At 37.1% G+C, this 21,171-nt stretch overlaps 2 protein-coding genes across 32 annotated transcripts in view; one reads left to right on the top strand and one right to left on the bottom strand.

Moving 5' to 3' along the window:
• The window catches only part of VPS37A (VPS37A subunit of ESCRT-I), a 62,146-nt gene extending 56,768 nt beyond the window's left edge, over nucleotides 1–5,378 (bottom strand). For all 27 annotated transcript variants that reach the window (XM_057505139.1, XM_057505140.1, XM_057505138.1 and 24 more), the window contains exon 1: nucleotides 4,954–5,378. In XM_057505139.1, the coding sequence (XP_057361122.1) occupies nucleotides 4,954–5,078 (125 nt within the window). In that variant the 5' untranslated portion in view covers nucleotides 5,079–5,378. The remainder of the gene's footprint in view (nucleotides 1–4,953) is intronic.
• Nucleotides 5,379–5,487: 109 nt separating this feature from the next.
• On the top strand, nucleotides 5,488–19,464 carry CNOT7 (CCR4-NOT transcription complex subunit 7). 5 transcript variants are annotated; one of them, XM_036894204.2, is made up of 7 exons: nucleotides 5,488–5,626; nucleotides 7,120–7,330; nucleotides 9,138–9,331; nucleotides 12,374–12,535; nucleotides 13,973–14,117; nucleotides 16,138–16,248; nucleotides 17,849–19,464. In XM_036894204.2, the coding sequence occupies exons 2-7, from the start codon at nucleotides 7,214–7,216 to the stop codon at nucleotides 17,975–17,977; spliced, it is 858 nt and encodes a 285-aa protein (XP_036750099.1). In that variant the 5' UTR covers nucleotides 5,488–5,626; nucleotides 7,120–7,213; the 3' UTR covers nucleotides 17,978–19,464. The 5 variants fall into 5 exon arrangements, with proteins under 5 accessions (XP_036750099.1, XP_036750103.1, XP_036750104.1 ...); XM_036894208.2 differs by having other exon boundaries at nucleotides 7,120–7,300; XM_036894209.2 differs by having other exon boundaries at nucleotides 16,138–16,288; nucleotides 17,849–17,974.
• Nucleotides 19,465–21,171: the final 1,707 nt, after the last annotated feature.

The raw sequence follows: 21,171 nt of genomic DNA on the forward strand, positions 1-21,171 counted from the left end.
CTCTAAATAATAAAGTCTATTTTTCTTAATTGGAAATTTTGGTTTTTTAAAAAAGTCTCAAATTCTAAATGCTGGTAATGGATCCATTTTTAAAAAAATGTAACACTGTATAGTGAAAACACATATACATATCCCTTCGCTATAAATTTATTGTGTTATCAAGTTTGTGCATGTGTCCTTAAGAAATGACAGTGAAACTTACAGAAAATTATGGAATTTAGGTTTACTTAGAAACCCAGGGGTTTACAGGAGAAAGTCTTAGAACTGTGAGTGAGGAGTTAAAGTTAACAGCTATAAGGTAGAGAGCTCTAAGACAACAGACTCTCCTAGGCAGTTATAAAGCTAAAGGCTTGGACAATCAGAATGAGCAACAGTCTTCAGGGTCTGGCAGCACAAGAAAATTCCAAAACAATTTTTAAAGACTATGGAGATTGACACTATTATTTTTAAGATATAAAAATAAAGTAACTGCCATCTACAGAATACCTGCTGCATGCCAGATAGTTCTAGTTTATTTACTTGTATCATGTCGATAACTTCAAAATAGGTACATCTCATTTGTGATGAAACTAACTCTCTCAAATGAACTTGATCTCTGAATGGCAAGTCAGAAGCAGTTCTGCCAGAGACAAATGAGCTGTAGGTAGGCTTGTGGGGGTTCAGAAACAATAAGCTTTGTAAAGGCATTTAGGCTGAGAGGCAGCAGTTCCTGGCACCCTGTTTCTATGTAGTGGAAAGAAGGAGCGTAATCTGTCACATGTACTATGTGCCAGATGCTCTAATAAACGTTTATACATATAACTTAAATATCAACAATCCTGCATGACAAGAATCACAACTCCTGGTTTTACAGATGGGAACTGGAGACCCAGAGAAGTTCCCAAGAGATCCTATTGCTAGTATGTGTTAGAGCCAGGACTGGAATCCAGGACAGTCTGATTACAAAGATTTCATCAACCTGTATCATGCTGTTCTCCCCAATGCCAGTAATTTTTGCTTACTTCCACTTATGTTGTCCAAATTCATTTTGTCTTTTATTTCTGAGAGAGTGCTGACATTGAGGAACCTGCTGAACCAACAGACTTTCACAGTTGGGCAGGGCACTAAGACATCAGGTAGTTGATCCTTTCACTTGGGCTGTCCTAAACCTATTAAGGCTGTGTGAACACCCAAGGCTGTACCACCAGCTAATGACAGACACATCAATATTTCTGACTTGTGGCTCAGGGGTTCCTTCATTAAGACCATTAGTTACACAAGAGTGAAAAAGAAAAAAGCAATTCTGATAAACATAATAACAACCCTCAAATTAGATTTTCTTAGTAAAAATAAAAACAGTACCAGAACCACCATGTGATTATTAAAATGAATGCATAAGCTCTTGAGAGCTGATCTAAGTATAAAGTAATAAAGGATTACTATTTGTATGACTTTAAATTTACATCATTAATTACAGATAATAATACCATTCACAACATAGCTCCAGGTTGTTGTTTTAGAGCCAAGTAAATAAAATAATAAAGAAGATATTTAACTTTAGATACTGAGAGAGAAGAGAAACTGGCATAGTTAGGATGGCAACTGTTAACACCGCCAGTTTTCAGTACTTTCTGATTGCAGGTACAATGCAGGAAAATAACAGCCTCACTTCTGAAGAATCTTTAAATATTGGGATTAGTAAATATCACTTGGGATACTTTGAACTGCAAATAACTAAAAACCTGGGCTGAAAGTGGCTAAAATAGTGAGGGGTTATTCATCTTATACAGCAAGAAGTCCAGAGGTAGGCAGTTTTCAGAGTTGGTCAATTCAGCTTCACAGTATTATCATGGACATCCCACCTTTCTATTGTACACTTCAGTAGTCAGCCTGTCTTTTCGTGATAAGCAGTCCCAAATGTCCCATGTAACACAATACCCAAACCATAAGAGGCACTTCCTTTCAGACATCTCTGTTATTTAGAGATTATTTTGAGCTGCTCCCCAGCAGACTTCTCCAACTCCCATTGACCAAGATTAGGTCAAGAGTCTTGCTTTCACAACAATTAGTGGGAGGAATGAAACCATCATTACTGGCATAAACCATATTTACCTACTGTGGTTAAAAGAGCACAGCCTCCATTAAGTATGTGGTCCTGCAGACCAGGAAACCAGATAGAAGCAGATGTTCTTATAAGAAGTCAGGAGAAATGGATTTGGGTGGGAAACCAACAGTGTCCCTTAGGAAGTGGAAGAAACAACAGATTTGAAATCTATTCCTGACCATTAAGTCAGGAATTTTGGTGGTAAATTTAATGTGATGATTATTACGATGGTAGAATCTATTCCTTGAACCTAGTCTATATAACTATCAGTTTTCATTTTTATAGCAAACAGTGTCATTATGCTTTGGTTAAATACTTTTTTTTCTTGTCATCTGCTTTTTTTTTTTTTGTTAGAAGCTTCTCATTTACTAGTAAATCGATGGGGAAATACACAAAATCCAGCTAACCTTTAGGAGAGGCCTGAGGAAGATGAGTGAGTTAAGAACTGCCTAAACTAAAAAAGGATATTACATTCATTAGATTCTTTCCTGAAAGGGAATTTTAATTATAAGGTGTTAACAGAAGGTAAGAGTGGGAATGGGGTGGGGAAAGACTGAGGAGGGCAAAAGTCGTCAGAGACTTTCAGTGCCAGGGAAGAGCTGCTGACCCCTATGAGCGTGAAACGTGAAAGAGCTGGGCAGCAGGAAACAAGATATTGACATTCATAATTCAGGAAGTTTTGCATTATTCATTAAAATGCTACAGGAAACATTCTTTCAACTTTTTCAGAGTGCACCTTCAAAATAACCAATCAAAGTGTCTTTCTGTACAAAAATCTTTAAATTGTAGTACTGAATTTGGCTACTCAAGCAACATGTCAGATACTACACAGGTTACTTTTTACCAGTTAGCTTTAAAATATATGTAATGAGATAAAAGGGCAAGTTTAACAAGAATAGATTGATGACACCTTTTCTGGGATGGTACCATTCCTTGAAAACTGGAAGTACATGACTTACTTTTCTCCAGAATTATCCAAGTATAGTTTATAAACGTGAAATATTTCAATAAAACTGCAAGTATTTTTATAAAAGAACTTAAAGAATCAAGTACTTTAAGTTAGACAGTCATAACATTACAAAATATGTAGATAAGGCCACATGTCCAATAATATATGCATAATTTCTGGCTCAAGAAATAATAAAATGGATCCTTTCTGCATGTGACTCAGGCTATTTACTGATCCTCTTAAACCAATTCCAGAGCTCCTTAGATTAGCAATTCCTGCGTTAAGACTCTCACCTGATTTGAGACGCAAAATAAATACCTAATAAATTTCAGATCAATTACTTCTCTTATTTACCAGCCTTACCAGAAAGGGACTTTGTGGAGTATTTCAGAAATTCAACTCCAACCTCAAGGAAAAAAAATTTGCCAGCAGTGAGAACACTTAATAATATTCTACAGGCTTAAAAGCAATTAATTCTAAAGGTGTGATTCCAACAAATATTTTGGTAACAGTAGTACTAATATGGTACATAGACTTCCAAGGTGACACCTTCTAAGGAGACAAACTTGTGCTATGTTTGTTAAAAATGAGTCACCTTATTTTAAAAGCATTATAGTCTAAGAGTAGTACAGAACACTATAACTATTACAGATTAGTACAAAACACTATTTAGAATAAGATTGACTTGTAAGAACTCTTGTGAACTTATTTTCCAAAGAGAAAGCCACCATTAAATCAAATAGAACACCACTCTTTCCTTTTAAATACCACAAGTTTTTACCTTTGTAAGGTTCTGAGCAATTAAGACAACCAAGAAACACCTGAAGTTCAATCACGACTAGGCCTCAACTTAGCCAAACTGATTTTGCAGTGAATTTTTCTTTGAGCTACAGACCTAATTTAAACTATTTACACTATAACTTACTTACTTGGGAAATATTATTAGTATAAAATGGCTCCTAATCGTTCATTCAACAGGAATTTTATTATCTCAGAATATGTATTTTCTAAATGTATGGAAAATCTACTAAAAAAGAGGGTTGAATATGTCGATAGCTTTACATTAAAATATATGCCGTGGCACTTGTCAATATATTTGTTCAATTCATATAATATAAAAATAGGCAGTTTTAATTTTTGAAAACCATTAGAGGCCACAGACATTTGCAATAAACAAGGCTGAAGCAGACCGGTTTGCAGTAAAAGCAGCTGAAATAGTTTGAAGTCCAAAAGACTTCCAATCTAACCATGCTGAAAAAGGAAAACTCCTAGTAAAAAAACAGAATCCAAATGAACATAAGACAATTCCTGAGTGTGTGAACAAGAATAATAAAGTGAGAAGTGTAAAGAGACTGGTGGTAGTTGCCAGATGGGGGGAGATAAATTTAAAATTACAGACTTAAGAATGAGTATGTCACTCCCGGGCCAGAATAGCTCACTACTTAAAACTCTGACTTCCTTTTTTTCCCCCCCCCGATGTTAACAGTTTTTTTCAAAAACTTTCCTCTAGCGAAATCTGGAGATTACTCTTCACAATTCTTTTGAGGCAAGTACTGTATTTTAACACTTCTGCCAAGGCAGCAATCATACAGGCATAGGAAAAAGCCCGTGAGGAAGCACGGCAAAGCAAGAGATACAGGATGCAGATTAAGAAGCCGACCACAGTCAGCGGACGACGAGTCAGCTGGGATGAGCAAATCGGAATTAGAAGACCTGAGCAGTTGGGGAGCAAGCGGGAGGGAGGGTCCGGAGCAAAACCCTGAACGTGAGTCAGGGATGGGAGGGCAAGTGTGCGACCCAGGACCAAGGGAGGTACACGAAAATGAAGCAGCAGGCGGGGAGTCGGCCTGAGGAGCCGTGAGTGTGGCCAGAGCCCGCCCGCCCGCCCGCCTTCCTCGCGTCGGAGTCAGCGGCCAGTCACCTGGAGTGTGAGTTCCGGAGGGACTCGATGAGGCGCTGCTTCTGCTGTTGGAGGCTGGTGAGGCCACCGGGTGACCCAGATGCGGAGGAGGAGGCGCTCTTGGTCAGAGGAAAGAGCCAGCTCATCCTCCACGGGTCCCCGGGCCCGAGGCCCTAAAGGCTCCGGCCTTCGTCTCCCAGGTGCTCAGTCCAGCGGTTCTTCAGTGACAGGGAAGCGGGCCGGGAGGCCCGGGGCCCAAGCGCCGGGAGGACCGCGTCTTCTCTAAGCAAGCCCGGCCGGAGGCGCTCGGGTTCCGGGGCGCAAGCTGTGACTACAGGGAGCCGGATGGAGGGCGCTGGCCCCCAGGAGCCGCCAGTCACGCCTTCACAGCCCGGACGCCCCAACCAGCAAGTCCGGCAGCCGGAGCGGCGGCGTTCCACCACCCAGGCTCCGTCACTTGCGTGCCCCGCCCCCTGTGTGCGCGTCATCATGTAGCGCCCCCGTCAGGACGTGCAAGAAGCGACGGCGCTGCACGGTGCGGCGCAGCTCCGGCTCCGCTTTCTCTCTTGCTGGGCGTAAGGTGTCTATGGGGCACCCGCCGCCAACGCCGCTGCCGCCACCGCCGCCGCCGCCGCCGCTGGGTGCTGTCTCTATGGCGAGGAGGAGGAGGAGGAGCGTGAGCTCAGCGACACAAGTAGATCTTGCGTCTGCCGCAGACTTGCGGGGGGAGGGGCGGGCCGGGGAAGTGGGAAGGGGGCGGGAACGCGACGCAGAGGCTGCGCGATGGCGCCCGCTGAAGCGCGGCCGAACAAGGCCAGAGGTCGGCGCCTGGTGGAAGGAGGCAGGGTAACCCGCTGGGGATGTGTCAGGGGCGTGGCGCGGAGTGATGACGTACAGGCTTTATACCTGAGGCTTCGACGCTGTGGGACGAAAATTGGGAGTAGAGGGCGGTGCCCTAGGTCTTCTGCAGCTCTTATATCTTCACGCAGCAGTGCTTGTGACTCAATCTGGCTCCCGTAAATGGTTATCACGCACCTTCTCACTGGCTCCCTGCCAGGGAAGAGCGTTATCTATGACTTGAGTGCCTCTGTGTTGTCTTCTCGGTTCTTCGGGAGCCTGCAGGACGGAGATGCTAGGTTCAGTAAGGCCTTTGATGCCTTCTCGGGGCTCCTGGAACTGTAGTGAGAGAAGGGTGGAGAAAAGGCAATGTTAAACCACAGGGTCTTCCAAAGTGTGTGTGTGTTTAGCGGAGTGGGGAGGGCAATAAAGAAGGGGTTCCCTAGGTCTTTGGTTTCTCTTCTTAAAGCCACTCGTGGTTACGTTTGTCAGTGCAGGTGGGTTGGGTGGGGTGGAGTGTCACAGTTCCCTGTTTTACCCTGTTTGTTATAAATTTTTCGAACTCGAGTGAAAAATGAAGGAGCAGTTGGAATTTCCCTGCCCAGGAATCGAAGTGTTGGTCTGTACTGTTGTTATATACCAAAAAAACTTGTGTTTATGGACCAGAAATATGAGGTGTGGGTTTGGTAATCAAGGAAGATGCTCAGATCTTTAGGACATTAGCAGGAAACAATTCGAAATGCAGACATTATATTGCTTCCTTACTTTCTGCCTCTTACAGGTAGGGACTTAACTTTCTATGGCTGTTACTTATTTCTTAGAAAGAGCTATTTAAAAAAAAATTGATTTACTTTTGTCCCTTCCGTCTGACTTGAATGAAAGCCAGCCAGTAAAGTACATTTTGTAATTAAATCAGATTTTTGAATGTTCTCTTAATGAGGAGTAAAAGCAAACACTGCCTTTGTCCTGGTAACACCTGATCTTGTCACATGTGTATCTATATTAAACTTCTCATTTTTATCTGGAAATGCCTGTCTTTATAAAGTTTTATTCAGAGAGTGACTTGAATTCAGAGCCATCTTTCATTAGTGGGAAGTTCTAAAAAATGATCAGTGTGTACACATAGAAAACACTATTTTTACATAACATTGTTATTGGAAACAGAAAACCTGTGTTTTAGTTTGTTCTTTTTACTGATAAGCTATGTGGCTTTAGACACATCACTTCCTAAACTTTGATTTCTTATGAATCCAGGACTTTGGAAAAATAATCTCTTAGGTTCCTATCAACTCAGTTATTCTGTGATTCAGATTTCTGGTATAGTTTTATATTTGTTTTTTATTTTGACAGGTACACAAATAAAGGGTAAAGTATTTTATGAAACAAGTCTTCAATCAAGTATAACATTTTGATGTTTGGCATCTAGACTCCTTGTGCCCTCACTATGCCAGCAGCAACTGTAGATCATAGCCAAAGAATTTGTGAAGTTTGGGCTTGCAACCTGGATGAAGAGATGAAGAAAATTCGTCAGGTTATCCGAAAATATAATTATGTTGCTATGGTATGCCTAAGAGAAAATCCTTAAAATGCTTCTAAAAAAGGAGGCAGAGAGATTTTAAAAGTCTCGAATTCAACCAGTCTGGCTAATTTTTCTTTAGGGCTTAATTTAATGAAAAAATTTTTTCAATGTCCTTCAGCCAAAGATCACCAAGAACACACCTGTAATGTGACAAGTTAGTTGTGTTACGGCAGTGAGGGAGAATGTATACCTTTGCAGCTATGAGGCACTAGAGTAAGAATGTTAGAAAGGGTTTTAGGATTTAGGCTTATGTTAGTTGGTTTTACGGAAGGTTTAAGGAAGCAGGGCTTTGCTCTGGAATGGATACTGCCAGGATCCTGGGGTAATTCCATGATAGAGGACATTAATAAGTCTTAAGTAGAAAGAAAGAAGACCAAGGCAGTAGGGAAACAAGTCCCTCATGTTAGCCAAGACAGAGGGATATTTGGTCATTTTTGTGGTTTGGACAATGTTTATATTTTTGTCTCTGTTCAGTCATGATTACAGAGTGGCTTTGTCTGATGGTGAAATGTGAAATTGTTTATCAACAGAAGGAGTGCCAGGTCAGCTCCTAGAAAAAGGAAGGCCTAACTGATAATGCCAGATGAGCTCCCAGGAGCCAGGGAGCTCCTGATATCCTTCACAAAACAAAAAATTCAGATCTCCCAGTGAAACATTGTTCTTCAGTTTTTTGATTTGTTTTTGAGTTGTCAGTGGAGTTCTATGGACAGACGCACTGTGCTGTTAAGCATCTTGTTTTTGCATATACTAGTCAATATGCCTAGACTGTCTACTCAGCTAATTTTTCGCTTCTTCATTATTGTACTGTGTACATGTACTCTACCACTTTCTAGACTATTAGTTCTAGGAAGCAGGAGTTAGGGTCTTAATCATCCTTTCTTCCTCCTCAACATGTACCATAATGTAGCATCCAATAAAGTGGTTGTTGAATGAGCCTGAATTTAGAGAGGTTTTAATTTCTTTACTAGTTCATAGTGACTTGGAATTTAGATTTTGTAGTTTCCTAATTGGAATTTTAATAATAAACTGATATATCATTTTCTTAGTATTTTTAATACAAATAAATAAATAGGCTTCTATGTGGAGAGGCACATTGGGTAAAATATGAATATTTGAGTGTGCTAGATGACATTCTACTTAATAAAGGTATACTTACCCATGATTTAATAGAATTGAAGTTTTTTTTTATTCAATAGAAATTCATAGTAATCATTTATTTTTCAGTTGATAAGGAGTGACAGCATTAGAAATGTGATAACATTCTACAAGAATGAATGGGTGGCATGCAATTTGTGATGACATGCTTCCTCTGGAGAAAAAGTACTGTTTTAGGCCAAGAAATTAGGAGGCTTTGGTGTTTGGATAAACCTTGTTTCAGAAAAAGAATTGGAAACTATGATACATTTTCCAATTCTTCTTAACCAGTTCTTCATTGGTTTTAACATTAGAATACTGTGAGCCAAGTTTCACAGACCCCTTGAGAAACATGAGTTTATGATTTTGTTTCCCCTTACTTGAGAATAGAGTCCTTGATTACATTTATAATGTGTATCATACACAGTAATTTTTTACTGATAATTTAAAGTAAGAAAAACTCATTAAGTTTGTAGAGTTTCATGGTTCTAAAAACTAATTCTAGTTAAAAGGCACTTTATAATTAAATATGAATGCATAAAATTTCATGTATAATAACGTTCGTAGACTTGCAATGAAAGTTAATTATTCTAGTAACTTGCAGAATGTTTTTGACCTTTTGGTAACTAATGAATCTTAAAAAACTATTTTACAGGACACCGAGTTTCCAGGTGTGGTTGCAAGACCCATTGGAGAATTCAGGAGCAATGCTGACTATCAGTACCAACTATTGCGGTGTAACGTAGACTTGTTAAAGATAATTCAGCTAGGACTGACATTTATGAACGAGCAAGGAGAATACCCTCCAGGAACTTCAACTTGGCAGTTTAATTTTAAGTTTAATTTAACGTAAGTGAGAAATAAATATAACCCAAACTTTTTTTTAAGTTTAATTTTAGGAGTAGACTTTTCTCAAGTATGGTGAATGAAATTTTAACCGAATTTGGCATAGTAATCCTGGAAATATTTAAAACCTAAAATTTTTGAAGGTTAAATTTCTTCTTTCTATTATGGGCAAAATAAATTAGGATGAAGATGACTTTTAAATTCAGTACTTTGAATTTTTAGAGATGTTATTTGAAAAGAGTGACTGCCAGTTTTTTTGAAATTTGGAAAACCTTGAGTATTGAAAATACTAGTAGAAAAAACCTTGTGAGTTTCACTTTCAAATCCTGTGTGCAATTTGAACTACATACATTTTTGTTAAAAAATAGTTACCCTTCTTGTGATAAGGTTTTTATTAGTCAGATTCCAGTTTATGAGTAGATTACAAGTCAGAAGGGGTGAGGCACTGCTTAGAAACTTCAGTGCCATAGTATCTGTCGTATAATGAAAAAAGCTGGATTTATTGAGATACCCTTCCTAAAGTGTTCTTTAGGGGAAATGAGTAAAAAGTACTTATCTCTATTCAAACTGATAATAACTTTTATAAGTACTAAGTGTCTTATTTTTTGTAAAATTGACATTTTCCTATTCTAGTAACATCTTTGTTCTAGTAACAACTGCTTTATTGCAGTCTCTAAAAGACATTCTTTTCTTATACAGAGAGTGCTGTTGTAGTTTTGCTACCATTTATGCTAATGTTAACATATTGGGAGGTGTTTAAGGAGAAAGTTATAATGAAAAATATTATTTAAGTAGAAAAGTCATTTGGAAGATAAAACTAGTGCTTCCCAGTGTGGACACAGAGCACCATGAGTAGAGACTTGGATATTTTGAGGAAAGATACAAATGAACTTTTTGATTGAGTGCCCAGAATGAATGTGTCCGCAGCTCTGGTGGGCGCCAGGGACACATGGTTGAGTGTGTGCTCAGAATGAATGTGTCCACAGCTCTGGTGGGCGCCAGGGACACATGGTTGAGGAAAATTGGTCATGGGCACTATAACTTAGGGTCCCTGTATCTCTTTGTCTGCTTTCTGTTGCTGAAGTCCAAGAATTCAAATTGTTAGCTACTGATTAATGTATGAGAATTCTCTCCAAACTGAATTTGGACTTGATATGTCCAAGAAAATTGAAGTGGAATATTGCTTAGTTGTCAAGAAAAGAAGAAAGCTATGAAGAGAATTCCACTCAGAGGTCAGGAGATGAGAACCAATTTTTTTAAGAGTCATCAGTTTGATGATGTTACTACTATTTGAGAAAATCATTTTAATAGTATAGTACAGATGACGGGATCATAGATTCAATGGTAAAAGGAAGTTGATCAAGAACATGGCAATGAAAAGAAGAAAAAGTTAAGGCACAGACATTTGAAGGTGAAGGGCAGTTGTCATTTAAGGAGTTGCAGGCTGTTCTTATTTAATAGTTTTTGCAGATTGTGGGGGGCATCTTTGCATTACCAGTTTGAGTTTATGAAATGTTAAGCTTAGTAACCGCCTGTGTATTTGTGATAATCTTAAGTACAATGTATTTTCCTTTTTACCTTACTCATGATTTTTAGCATAAGTTTAGATATATAGCTTACATTTTAAAAAATGAATATGTGTGGTTAGCCAGGAGTGGATTGAGGTTAATGGGCATTTCCAAATTGTAAAGTCTCTCATGTGCATGTTTAAAAATGTGAATTTGTATAGTAGGCTGAGTTAATACTTCCAGGCTGAATTTAGCAAATTCAGTACAGTTACTGAATTTAGCATATGTAGTTGAGTTAGTTTCTGTCCATAGGATGGTACTTGGTTATTACTTGCTATGGGATGTCTCTTGATGTGAGTGTTGGGGCCTGTGAGTTTCTTGTTGTTTAAGGTACTTATTTTTAATATAGTAAGGCCATGGTATCTGTTGTATAATGAGTATAATGAAAAAAGTTGGATTTATTGAGATACCCTTCCTAAAGTGTTCTGCAGGGGAAATTTTGATTTAAAACTGCCATAGTTCCCTTCTGTTTTTTAATATTTCAGTCGCTAGTTATTTTTCAAAGACATTTAAAAGCAAATTGATTTCCAGAGACTAGACTATAAGAATACTTTTTTGGCTCAAGTATAATGTTCCTTTTAGTTTAGTAAATTTTGTTAAAGCTCTTAATAGAATTTTCTCATGCTAAATGGTAGAAACCAGTATTCTTACAATTTAAAAAACAAGAAAAATCCAGTGGGCAATGCACAAAATACTTTCACTTATTCTGAGAAACGTATACCTTTGTTTTGATATATTTTTGCTTAAGTTAGTGTTTTGGATACCTATGTGTTTGTGCTTAAAAATTAGAGATGGTTTTCTTCTGGCTTTAGTAAAATACTGAAGGACTGGCTTATACTTAGATTTCCTGGCTTGATTTTGGGAAGGTAATCTTCTAGGATTAAGATTGTTAAAGAAAAAAATTGTTACAGCAGAGTCCTTTTAAATAGTTTATTGTTTTTGAAATGGCTCATCATTAGCGAGAGGAGGCATCTCCTTCTCCTTTAAGCTGGAATGTCGTGTCAGTCAGTCCCAGCAGACATTTCCCACTGGCTCTCCTTGGTGCTGCTCTGTGGCAAACGGACATAGGCCCTCACCTGTGGCTACACGCCTTCTGGGAGCGTTAAAGTGGCGGCTGAGACTGAAAGGCCCCGAAAAGAACATGTCTGTTACTTCATGGTGGTAGCCCTGGTGAGTAGAAGACCCCAAACTTAAATGTATTTCACTTATGAAAGGCTGAAGAAATTGAGTTGATAGTAAGATTAAAATCTCTCCATTGGTCTGTATATTGGAATGGTTATTTACTGTGTGAACACTTTTCTAAAAATAGTAACATTTATGTTTTCATTGTTTTTTCCTTTCATATACTTGGAACATTGGGAATAAGTGAACCCAAGCCAGTCCTCTATCTGGCACTGTAGTTGTAGATGTGAATGGGGGAAAAATAGTGTTTGAGGTATGGCACTTTTGAAGGTTATCTTTCTTTTTCTCCTGCCAGGGAGGACATGTATGCCCAGGACTCTATAGAGCTACTGACAACATCTGGTATCCAGTTTAAAAAACATGAGGAGGAAGGAATTGAGACCCAGTACTTTGCAGAACTTCTTATGACATCAGGAGTGGTCCTCTGTGAAGGGGTCAAATGGCTATCATTTCATAGGTAAAAAGCTTGCATTGAAAATGGCATTTGTGTAGCCATTTCCTTGCTGCTTCACGCTTGACTTGGGTCACTGTTTCAGTAGTTTCAGGCTTAGCTCTACACAGAATGGCCTGCCATACAGCTGTCTCCTAACTTGAGGCGCTAATGTTCGTCTACTTAAAGGTTAATTTAACAACATGGGATACATTTCAGCCTGTGAGATACACAATATTGCATAGTGGAAACAGTACAAGCTGGAAAAGTAGATATCTGTTTAAATCCAGCAATGCCACTTGGAATTTGTGTTGCCAAGGGTTATTTAATTTTCTAAGCCTTAGACTGAAACCATTCATTTATCAAAAAAATATTATCTACCATATGCCAATTGCAGTGATAATCTAGGAACTAAGCTATGAACTAAGACTAAAATCTTTGTCCTCATGGAGATTATATGCTGGTAGAAGTAGGCAATTTTTGAAAATAATGCAGTTTATGTCATGGTTTGTTAGATGGTGATAAGTGCTATGGAAAAAACAGTGCCAGGGGTGAGTGTGTGGTGGACTTTAACATTTTTTAAATAGAGTGATCAGGAAAGCATCACTTAGAAGAAATTTCTTGTAGAATTGTTCTAATGACCAAAAAATGACATATTTAAAGCATCTAGTAAAGTACTTTGAACAGTGAATTCTCAGTAAGTGGTAGTTTCTGTTACTATAAAATAGAACTGGGTTGGTTGAGAATTTCTAGAAAAAAAATTAGTTCTGTTTTGTAAAAGTAGACTTCCAAGTAGGAGAAAGAGTTTTCCTACCTATGTAAACTAAACTGGCAGCCCAGGGACTAAAAGTGACCTTCGGAATAATTTTATTTGGTCTTTTATTATGGTTTTTAAAAGCTTTGCATTATGCAGCTATTATTAATGTTCTTACACTTGGTCCACTTCATACATTAAAAAAAAAAAAAGTCTCCTGTATGTTTTAGAATTTCCAGTTCTGGCCTATGGAGTGATTATAGTGAAGGGACTGTTCACATTGTAAATTTTGATGCAGTATTAAGCAATAATTTTTGAGTTGGAGGGATTGAATATACTAATTCTCACTATCTTTTCTTTCTCCTCCACTTGACCCTTACCTCAGGAGACAAGACTTAAGCCTCTGTTAATTTGAGGGGTGTTTTTGAGTTCATTTTTTACTTTCTCAGTCATGAGGATACAAAAGAACTGGAATGCATATGACATCTTTCATTCAGAAAAACACTCTGAGCAAATACTGTGTGCTGGGCACTGTGGATATTAAAATGAACAAAACCAGAAAGGGTTCATGTTGTCTTAAAGTCTAGACTAGACTCTGATACATTTGAATGTTTGTCAAGGATGGGACTCAAAATTTCTATCAGAAAAAACTTTTTTCACCTCTGTGGTATTTATGTGCCCTCTTCTGTATTCTTTTAACCCTTTTGTAGTGGTTATGACTTTGGCTATTTAATCAAAATCCTGACCAACTCTAATTTGCCTGAAGAAGAACTTGACTTCTTTGAGATCCTTCGATTGTTTTTTCCTGTGATTTATGATGTGAAGTACCTCATGAAAAGCTGCAAAAATCTCAAAGTAAGGTTTCAGTACTCAACACACTATTAAGACCAAGTGATTGACATAGAAGATCTAGACTGGGATGTTGTTTTAAACCACATTTTTAAGTTTTATGTTAAGTGCAGGTACATTATCTGATTGATCCTTTTTGCATAAACAGTTTCTAGGAAATGGTTTTTAAAACTTCAGTATATATAGGCAGAATGTTTTCAAGAAAAATTTGAGCAAAGGATCAAATTTTGTCACTGCCAGATTGAAAATTATAAACTAGCACAGTAATGTGAAGACTAGTGAGGCTTTTCATGCACAGAAGTACAAATTCTCACTCACTCCCAACAGGCACATAATCTACCCATGCAAGATAAAATCTGAAGTGTGCAGTATGCTAATGTAGTTGTAGTGTGGCAGAAAGAGTTTTCCTTTCAGCTTATCTTGGCTAGAGATTAGTCACAGGATCATGTCCCTAGAATTAAATTACATAGTTATAAGGGTTTCCTTGCCCCCGGCCTAAAGATGTCAACTTACTGCCATAGTAAATGTGTAGGTCCTATCCAGACATAGTTTATATTCTGACACTGCTTAACTTGCATGTAATAATTTGTTACTTCTGAACATTATTTCTTTCAAAAGGAATGTTTCATTAGTAAGGAAAAGTGCTCCTTCAGTTTGAGAATGAATTCACCTATGAAGGTGCAGACTCCTAAGGAATACAGTGCTTTTATTTTTTTTTCAGCTACATTTGTATTTAAGCTGTAACTTAAAAGCAAAAACATTTAGGTAAAGAGGTTGCTTCAAAGAATCAACATTGGAGTTGATCAAGTTTTCTCACCAGGCATTGAGAAGTCAAGTTATACTTTTAGGAGATGGTAAAAACTTTTAAGCAGAAAGAAGGAATTTTAGGAATTCAGTAAAAAAACTGCTTTTGACAAATGAACTAAAAATCATGAGAAGCCATCTTTTGGCCCTTGTTTCCTTGCCTCATTACAGGATACAGCATATAACCAGGGAAATTTTTAAGAGAGATTACTTCATGTATGTAGTACCCAAGAACAGAATTCTCTGCAATTTGAAGACACTTCTGTGACTCACATGAACTTGAAATAAGATACTTTTACGACTCTAGAAACTCAGTCCGCCCCCTGAAATTCAGTCTATAGCCTGAATGACCCTATTCTGTTGCTCTCCTAAGCAGCTGCACTGACACCTAATTCTTATGTTATTTTTAGCACAGAAGCAACTGCTATGCAAAGTACTCTTTTGACCTGTGAGGTAGAGAAGGGCTGGTTAAGTAGAGGCCTAAACAATTTAGAGGAATTTGTGTATTTTTTTGGTCCTGGTCTTTTTTCTCTTCCCACACTCCCCCTTTTTCTCCTCTCCTTCCTTACCTCTGTCCTCCTCCTTTTATTCTCTCTCCTTTTCATCTCATGATCTTTCTTTTTTAATCCTAGCAATATTAATATAGGCAGATTTTTAGCAGAACCTTGTAAAGAGTTGTATTCTTAAAACATACGTCTTTTTATGTAACAAAACCATAATTAAGCACTTAGTGGATTCCTAAGGATTTGGTTAGTCATAATAGCTTTTATTTTATGCAAAGTGTTTAGCTCAGACTATTTAGAGACAAATTGGCAGGAAGCTTAAAGAAAATTGGAAAGTAACTGCCAAGTATCAGTTTTATAATACTGAGTGATGATGGATTGACTGAATACACTTGATAAGTGTTACCCTATATACTTGTTACCTTGTATATGATCTGCTTCCCCCAGATCTTTAGGAGTTACTTGACTGTCATGTGCCTTAAAGCATATGATGAAGATAAATTTTCCCAATTAGGACCTCATTTTCTATTAAATTATGAACTACTCCCACATTCAACAAATAACAATAGTAATTCACATTGTCTGGTTTTTCCTAGTCTTCAAAAGGTCTGTCTTTACTAAAGTTCAGTTATGTTTTGGTCAGTGTCTTAAGTTACATAATTTGTGAATTCAGGCATTGCAGTGGTTTTTTTTTGACAGGCAGTTTTTCTTTCTTCTAGGGTGGTTTACAGGAAGTTGCTGAACAGTTAGAGCTGGAACGGATAGGACCACAACATCAGGCAGGATCTGATTCCTTGCTTACAGGAATGGCCTTTTTCAAGATGAGAGAAGTATGAAGATATCACTGCCTTTTTCTCAGTCGGTTATTAGGTTGAGAACATTAAAAATCTTATGGCAAAATTTTGGGGGCAATAAGTACTTACTAAGTGAAGATATAAATAAGAGGTACCATGTAAGTCATATCCACCATACTTGAATGAATATTCAGAAATGTTACCTTGCAATGTAGTTCAGAAGGAAATGAAAAACAGTTTCTTTGTAGATTAAAATTTTAAGTTACCTTAGAAATCACGTAGGTCCAACTAATTTCTTAGGCAAGAAAACTGAGGCCAGAGTCTAGTGATTTGTATCCAAGGCGGCGGATATTAGTGGTGGAGGACTCTGGAGCTCTGCACACCTCAGCGGTGCTGCTTTCGCCCAGGCAGGGCGTCCCTATGTTACGTTTCCCTTGGCATTATCATCTCTTAGGCATTAAACTGCTGGTAAAAAATACCTCTTGCTTATTGCTGTTCTTCAGTACTTGGAGGACTTAGAGTGGGAATTGTGCTTTTTTAAAAAACTGAGTTTTACAAAGAGGTTTTGAATTTTAAAGGGGTTAAGTAAGGCTGAAGGTAGTTGAGTCAAGTCATATTGGCCAGACCCGCCATTAGTGGCTAAAGGCAGAGGTCAATTCCTCATATAGAAAGCATTTGTGTCTGGAAGATGAAAGTGAATGAACCTGTGTCAGCTCCTAGGTTATATACCGATACGTGCAGGTACATATCATTGTAAGTACATGCAAAGAAAAGAAAGCTAGTTTTGCAAAAACAAATAGAATGGACTTTTTTGCTTACAAATAAAGGTGTTTTTTGTCAAATACTTGAGAATTCTTTTGAGTATATCCCCGTAGACATTAAGGAATTGACTGAGAACTCTTGGGAATTTACAGCTTCTTGTAGAAACTTTTAGTAATAAGGAAGCATAATAGCTTTTTCACCAAGTGATTCAGAAGTGATCTGGACTATATGTCCATGGCAAGCAAATATTTTGTCTTGTACTTCTTGCCAATGCTGCATTAGAGAATTAAAACCACCTTTGGATTTTCAGCTTTGCATTAAAAAAAATGCCTTAATGGTTCAGGTAATAGTGGATTCTCTAGTACTTAATTGATTATCTTTATTTTCTTGGCTTCTTCCAAGGACAGTAACCTACTAAGAATGTTCAGATTTTACTGTCCGAGTGTGTCTAGGGCTTGCTTATTTGTAGCCAACTCAGCTGTGCACGTAGATTCAAGATTATTTATAAGCCTAAATTCTTTTTCCCCATCATTGGCTATTTTCATTCATTCTTACCTTTGAGATTATTAAATTAATGGAATAAAAATGTCTGCCACTTTTCAATGATGGCTCATTCTCATTAAAATGGTCTAAAGGTTAATTAAGAAAGACATGCGTTTATACAGTTTTTGTAGTCTTTGGTTTCTTTTGAGCTCTGTACTTCTTGAGAACATCAGTCTTATTCATTGAATTTAAGTTTGTGACCTCAAGCACCACAGAAAAGAGCTGTCATTGGGTTAATGAACAATCAGTACTTACATTGCTGAAATATAAATTACCAGTGGTACCTTTTGGTTAAAATTCTTTTTTTTTTTTTCCCAAAATTCCTTTTTAGATGTTCTTTGAAGATCATATTGATGATGCCAAATATTGTGGTCATTTGTATGGCCTTGGTTCTGGTTCATCCTATGTACAGAATGGCACAGGGAATGCATATGAAGAGGAAGCCAACAAGCAGTCATGACATGAAATAGTCCTTTTATTTTTATTTCATTTGAGCTACACACATGCCTGTATATAGGTTTTATCTCTGGTTGAAACTCTTGAACAATACACAATACTTTTTTTTTTATAGCCCATTTTATTTTCTGCCTTTTAGTACTAAGTATGACCATTTGTATCTCAGATCTTACTAATAAATAGAAAAGCATTCAGGTTAAATTTGGCCTTAACTTAATGTACCTGTTAGCAGGCGTGTGTGACAGCGCGTGAAAAGCTACATATTGAATATTTTGATAAACTTTACCTACTTGAGCTTGGTTTTTCAACTCTTTCTAAATTAACTAGCACTGACTGTAACTTATTTCCCTGTTTCATGTCTCCCTTCCATTCTGCAGGAGTTTTAGCTATTTGAGATTGTGGACCATCAATTTTGCACTTTAGAGAGTGATTCTGACTCAGATCCTCTGTTTTATCAGAAATTTTGGCTTTTCTTGCTCTTAGCTGGAAAGATGACCATCTGCCAACTTTACACAGTATTTTCTTGTTTTTGACCCATGGAATATAGCACATGCATTGTGTGAACGGTTGATTCAGCAAGACTACAAAAAATAGAAGTCAAACTACTGAGGAACTTAATAACTGCTGTTTCTGTATGTAGTGTTTAATCTTCCAAGCACATTTAGTGTCTGTCGGTTTCTCATTGGCATGTGTAGGCTGTTCTGTGACTAAAGAATTTTTCAAACCAGCTTTACACCCTTCAGGAAAAATCCCTTATGATTGGATGTTTTGTGTCTGCCAGGAAACTGGTATCCAAGATATTGAAGCTGTAGTTATTTTATAACAGCATACTTCCCTGATCTTTTTTTTCTGTCACTGCTTACCCTTATTTTTAATTAAAAAATATATATTATAGCCATACTTACAATGCTCTTGATTTGTTGATTCTACAAATCAATTTCATTAAAGCCCAAAGGTAGCAAGTCTTTAGGTATATTTTATACCAAATTAGAAGAAAAAAAATTGTGCTTTCTTAGTTGTTACAAAAAAGAGATTTGGTGCAAAACAACAAAATACAAAAATTATATATATATCAGCTATATATATATATATATATCTACTAAAATTACCTGAGGAGTGTAATGCTTGTTTATTTTTTTGTGTATATCTTTGCAATCTATTTTATATATATGGACAAAAGAGACTGTGAAATATTGAGTCATCCAGAATATGTGACCAGACCAGAGCATGTGTAGGAAGACATTTTGGTAATATTAATTCTACCCTGAAATGATAGATTACAAGTTATGATGTGTGTTACCTACATTTCAATCTAATATTACTAGCAAATCTCTAAGTGTTAGCCACATTGGTTTGTATTCCTTGTACATTCTTGATTCATATTACTATGCTGTAACTGGGTGGTCCTTTTTAAACAAAACATTATTTGCAAAAAAGAGGGTATTTGTTTTTAAAGCTTTTGTAAATAAAGGCTTCAGAAATGTTTTCTTACATATGTTGATGACTGGTAATTTTATTTTAGAAATACTTATTTGGGGGATGTTTTAAATTTGGACAGCTGAACAGAATTCAGTTCACTTTATTAACTAGCTAATTATTAATCTCAATTGAAAAATTGATCTGAGCTTTCCACATTTCAACAGTGTCGGCTTATTTATGAATACCTCAACTAGATGTTAGGAATTGATTTCTATCTTGTTTCCAAGAATGCATTTATTCTGAAAGACAAAGTTTGGTGTAACTTACTACAGCTTCTTTTTAAAGCTGACATAGCAGGTGTCTAATAAGTTTTTTATTTTGATCACCTTAAATAACAGGAGTTATGTAAAGATTGCCTTTTGAATAGGCACACAGTTGATGAATTTTATAGTTTGTATCAATTTTGACTTCTGTCTCTAAAAAGTATTTTATAACTTCTGTAAGAGAAACATTCTGACCTTTACAAAATTTGGATATAAATATTTGATAATTTTTTAGTGTTCCTGTGCCCTTCATTCTGGACTTACCATATTCTGTTAAGTATTAGAGCAAGAGTCAGCAAACGATGGCCTACCGGCCAAAATCAGCCTGCTGTCTGTTTTTGTATAGCCAATGGCTTTACAGTTTTAAAATTGTTAGGGGAAAAAAATTAGAAAAATACTTTCTGACAATTGAAACTATGAAATTCAAGTTTTAGTGTCTATAAATAAAGTTTTATTGGAATGCTGCCACACTCATCTTCAATGTACTGTCTGGCTACTTTTGCAGTAAAATGGGAAAAATTGAGTACCTCCTACAGAAACTGTGGCATTCTCGTCATTGCACATTGCTCGGTTTGCTACAAAATGAGTGATGCAGATGGGACCTGGCACCATTTGGAGTGCAAGGTTTATCTCTGTACATTTTACTATTTTGTTCTGTTACTAATTCATGCCCCTTATGTCAAAACAAGAGAAGTGCATTTTGAATGGTGTGTTTTTCAGACATCTTGTAATATGGACTATCTTACCGAATAACATGAAAAAATACTGTTTACTATGCAGTGCCACCATAACCGTCCTGAAAGAAACACAATTATGTTGACATAACCAGCCCAAGCACTCATCACAATACTCCCAACTCATGGGAAAGCAGCAATCAGGAGAATTAGAAATTTTAAATGGAATTATCACAGCATTTCTTCACGAAAATAAAAAATGAAGATGAGGCTACAATCAAGGTTCATTTCTGAGTGGCCCACTGATTAGCCAAGCAAAGCCACTTACTGATGGTGAATTATTTCACGTTTTTGAATGCAGTAACCCAAAGAAATGTGTCTAGAAAAAAAAAAATGATGATTAGAAGAAAATAAAATGAGGACACTGGTTTCAAAAGTGGGGATACTGAGTCTAGCTTCAACAGTCAATGATAAAACATAATTTTGAGTGTATTTCTTTGGCTCTTAATGAGTCAGTGTTACCAATACAACCTAGCTGTAATTTTTTTATTCAAGAAATCAAACTGAGTTTGAAGTGACTGAAGGATCAGTCTGTATTGATAGTCTGGGACAACCACAGTGAGACTTCTTTCAAAGTTGAGCTACCACAAGTACACCTAAAGTGGAATCTAAGATGTGATACAACTGCAAAATACATAAAAAATATGCATGAAGCAGAAACGAATTTGGCCAAATTTCAAAACCTGTGAAAATGTGAGTTGTTTTGATTTGGCAGGGACCTA

Source organism: Manis pentadactyla, chromosome 7 (genome assembly GCF_030020395.1).
Source record: "Manis pentadactyla isolate mManPen7 chromosome 7, mManPen7.hap1, whole genome shotgun sequence".
NCBI lineage: Eukaryota > Metazoa > Chordata > Mammalia > Pholidota > Manidae > Manis > Manis pentadactyla.

Excerpts from the sequence above, each read along its gene's own strand:
- CNOT7 (XM_036894204.2), top strand. The coding sequence starts at position 7,214 with ATGCCAGCAGCAACTGTAGATCATAGCCAAAGAATTTGTGAAGTTTGG. Across the intron at positions 9,332-12,373 it reads AATTTTAAGTTTAATTTAAC|GGAGGACATGTATGCCCAGG; the intron begins GTAAGTGAGAAA and ends TTCTCCTGCCAG. Across the intron at positions 12,536-13,972 it reads AAATGGCTATCATTTCATAG|TGGTTATGACTTTGGCTATT; the intron begins GTAAAAAGCTTG and ends ACCCTTTTGTAG.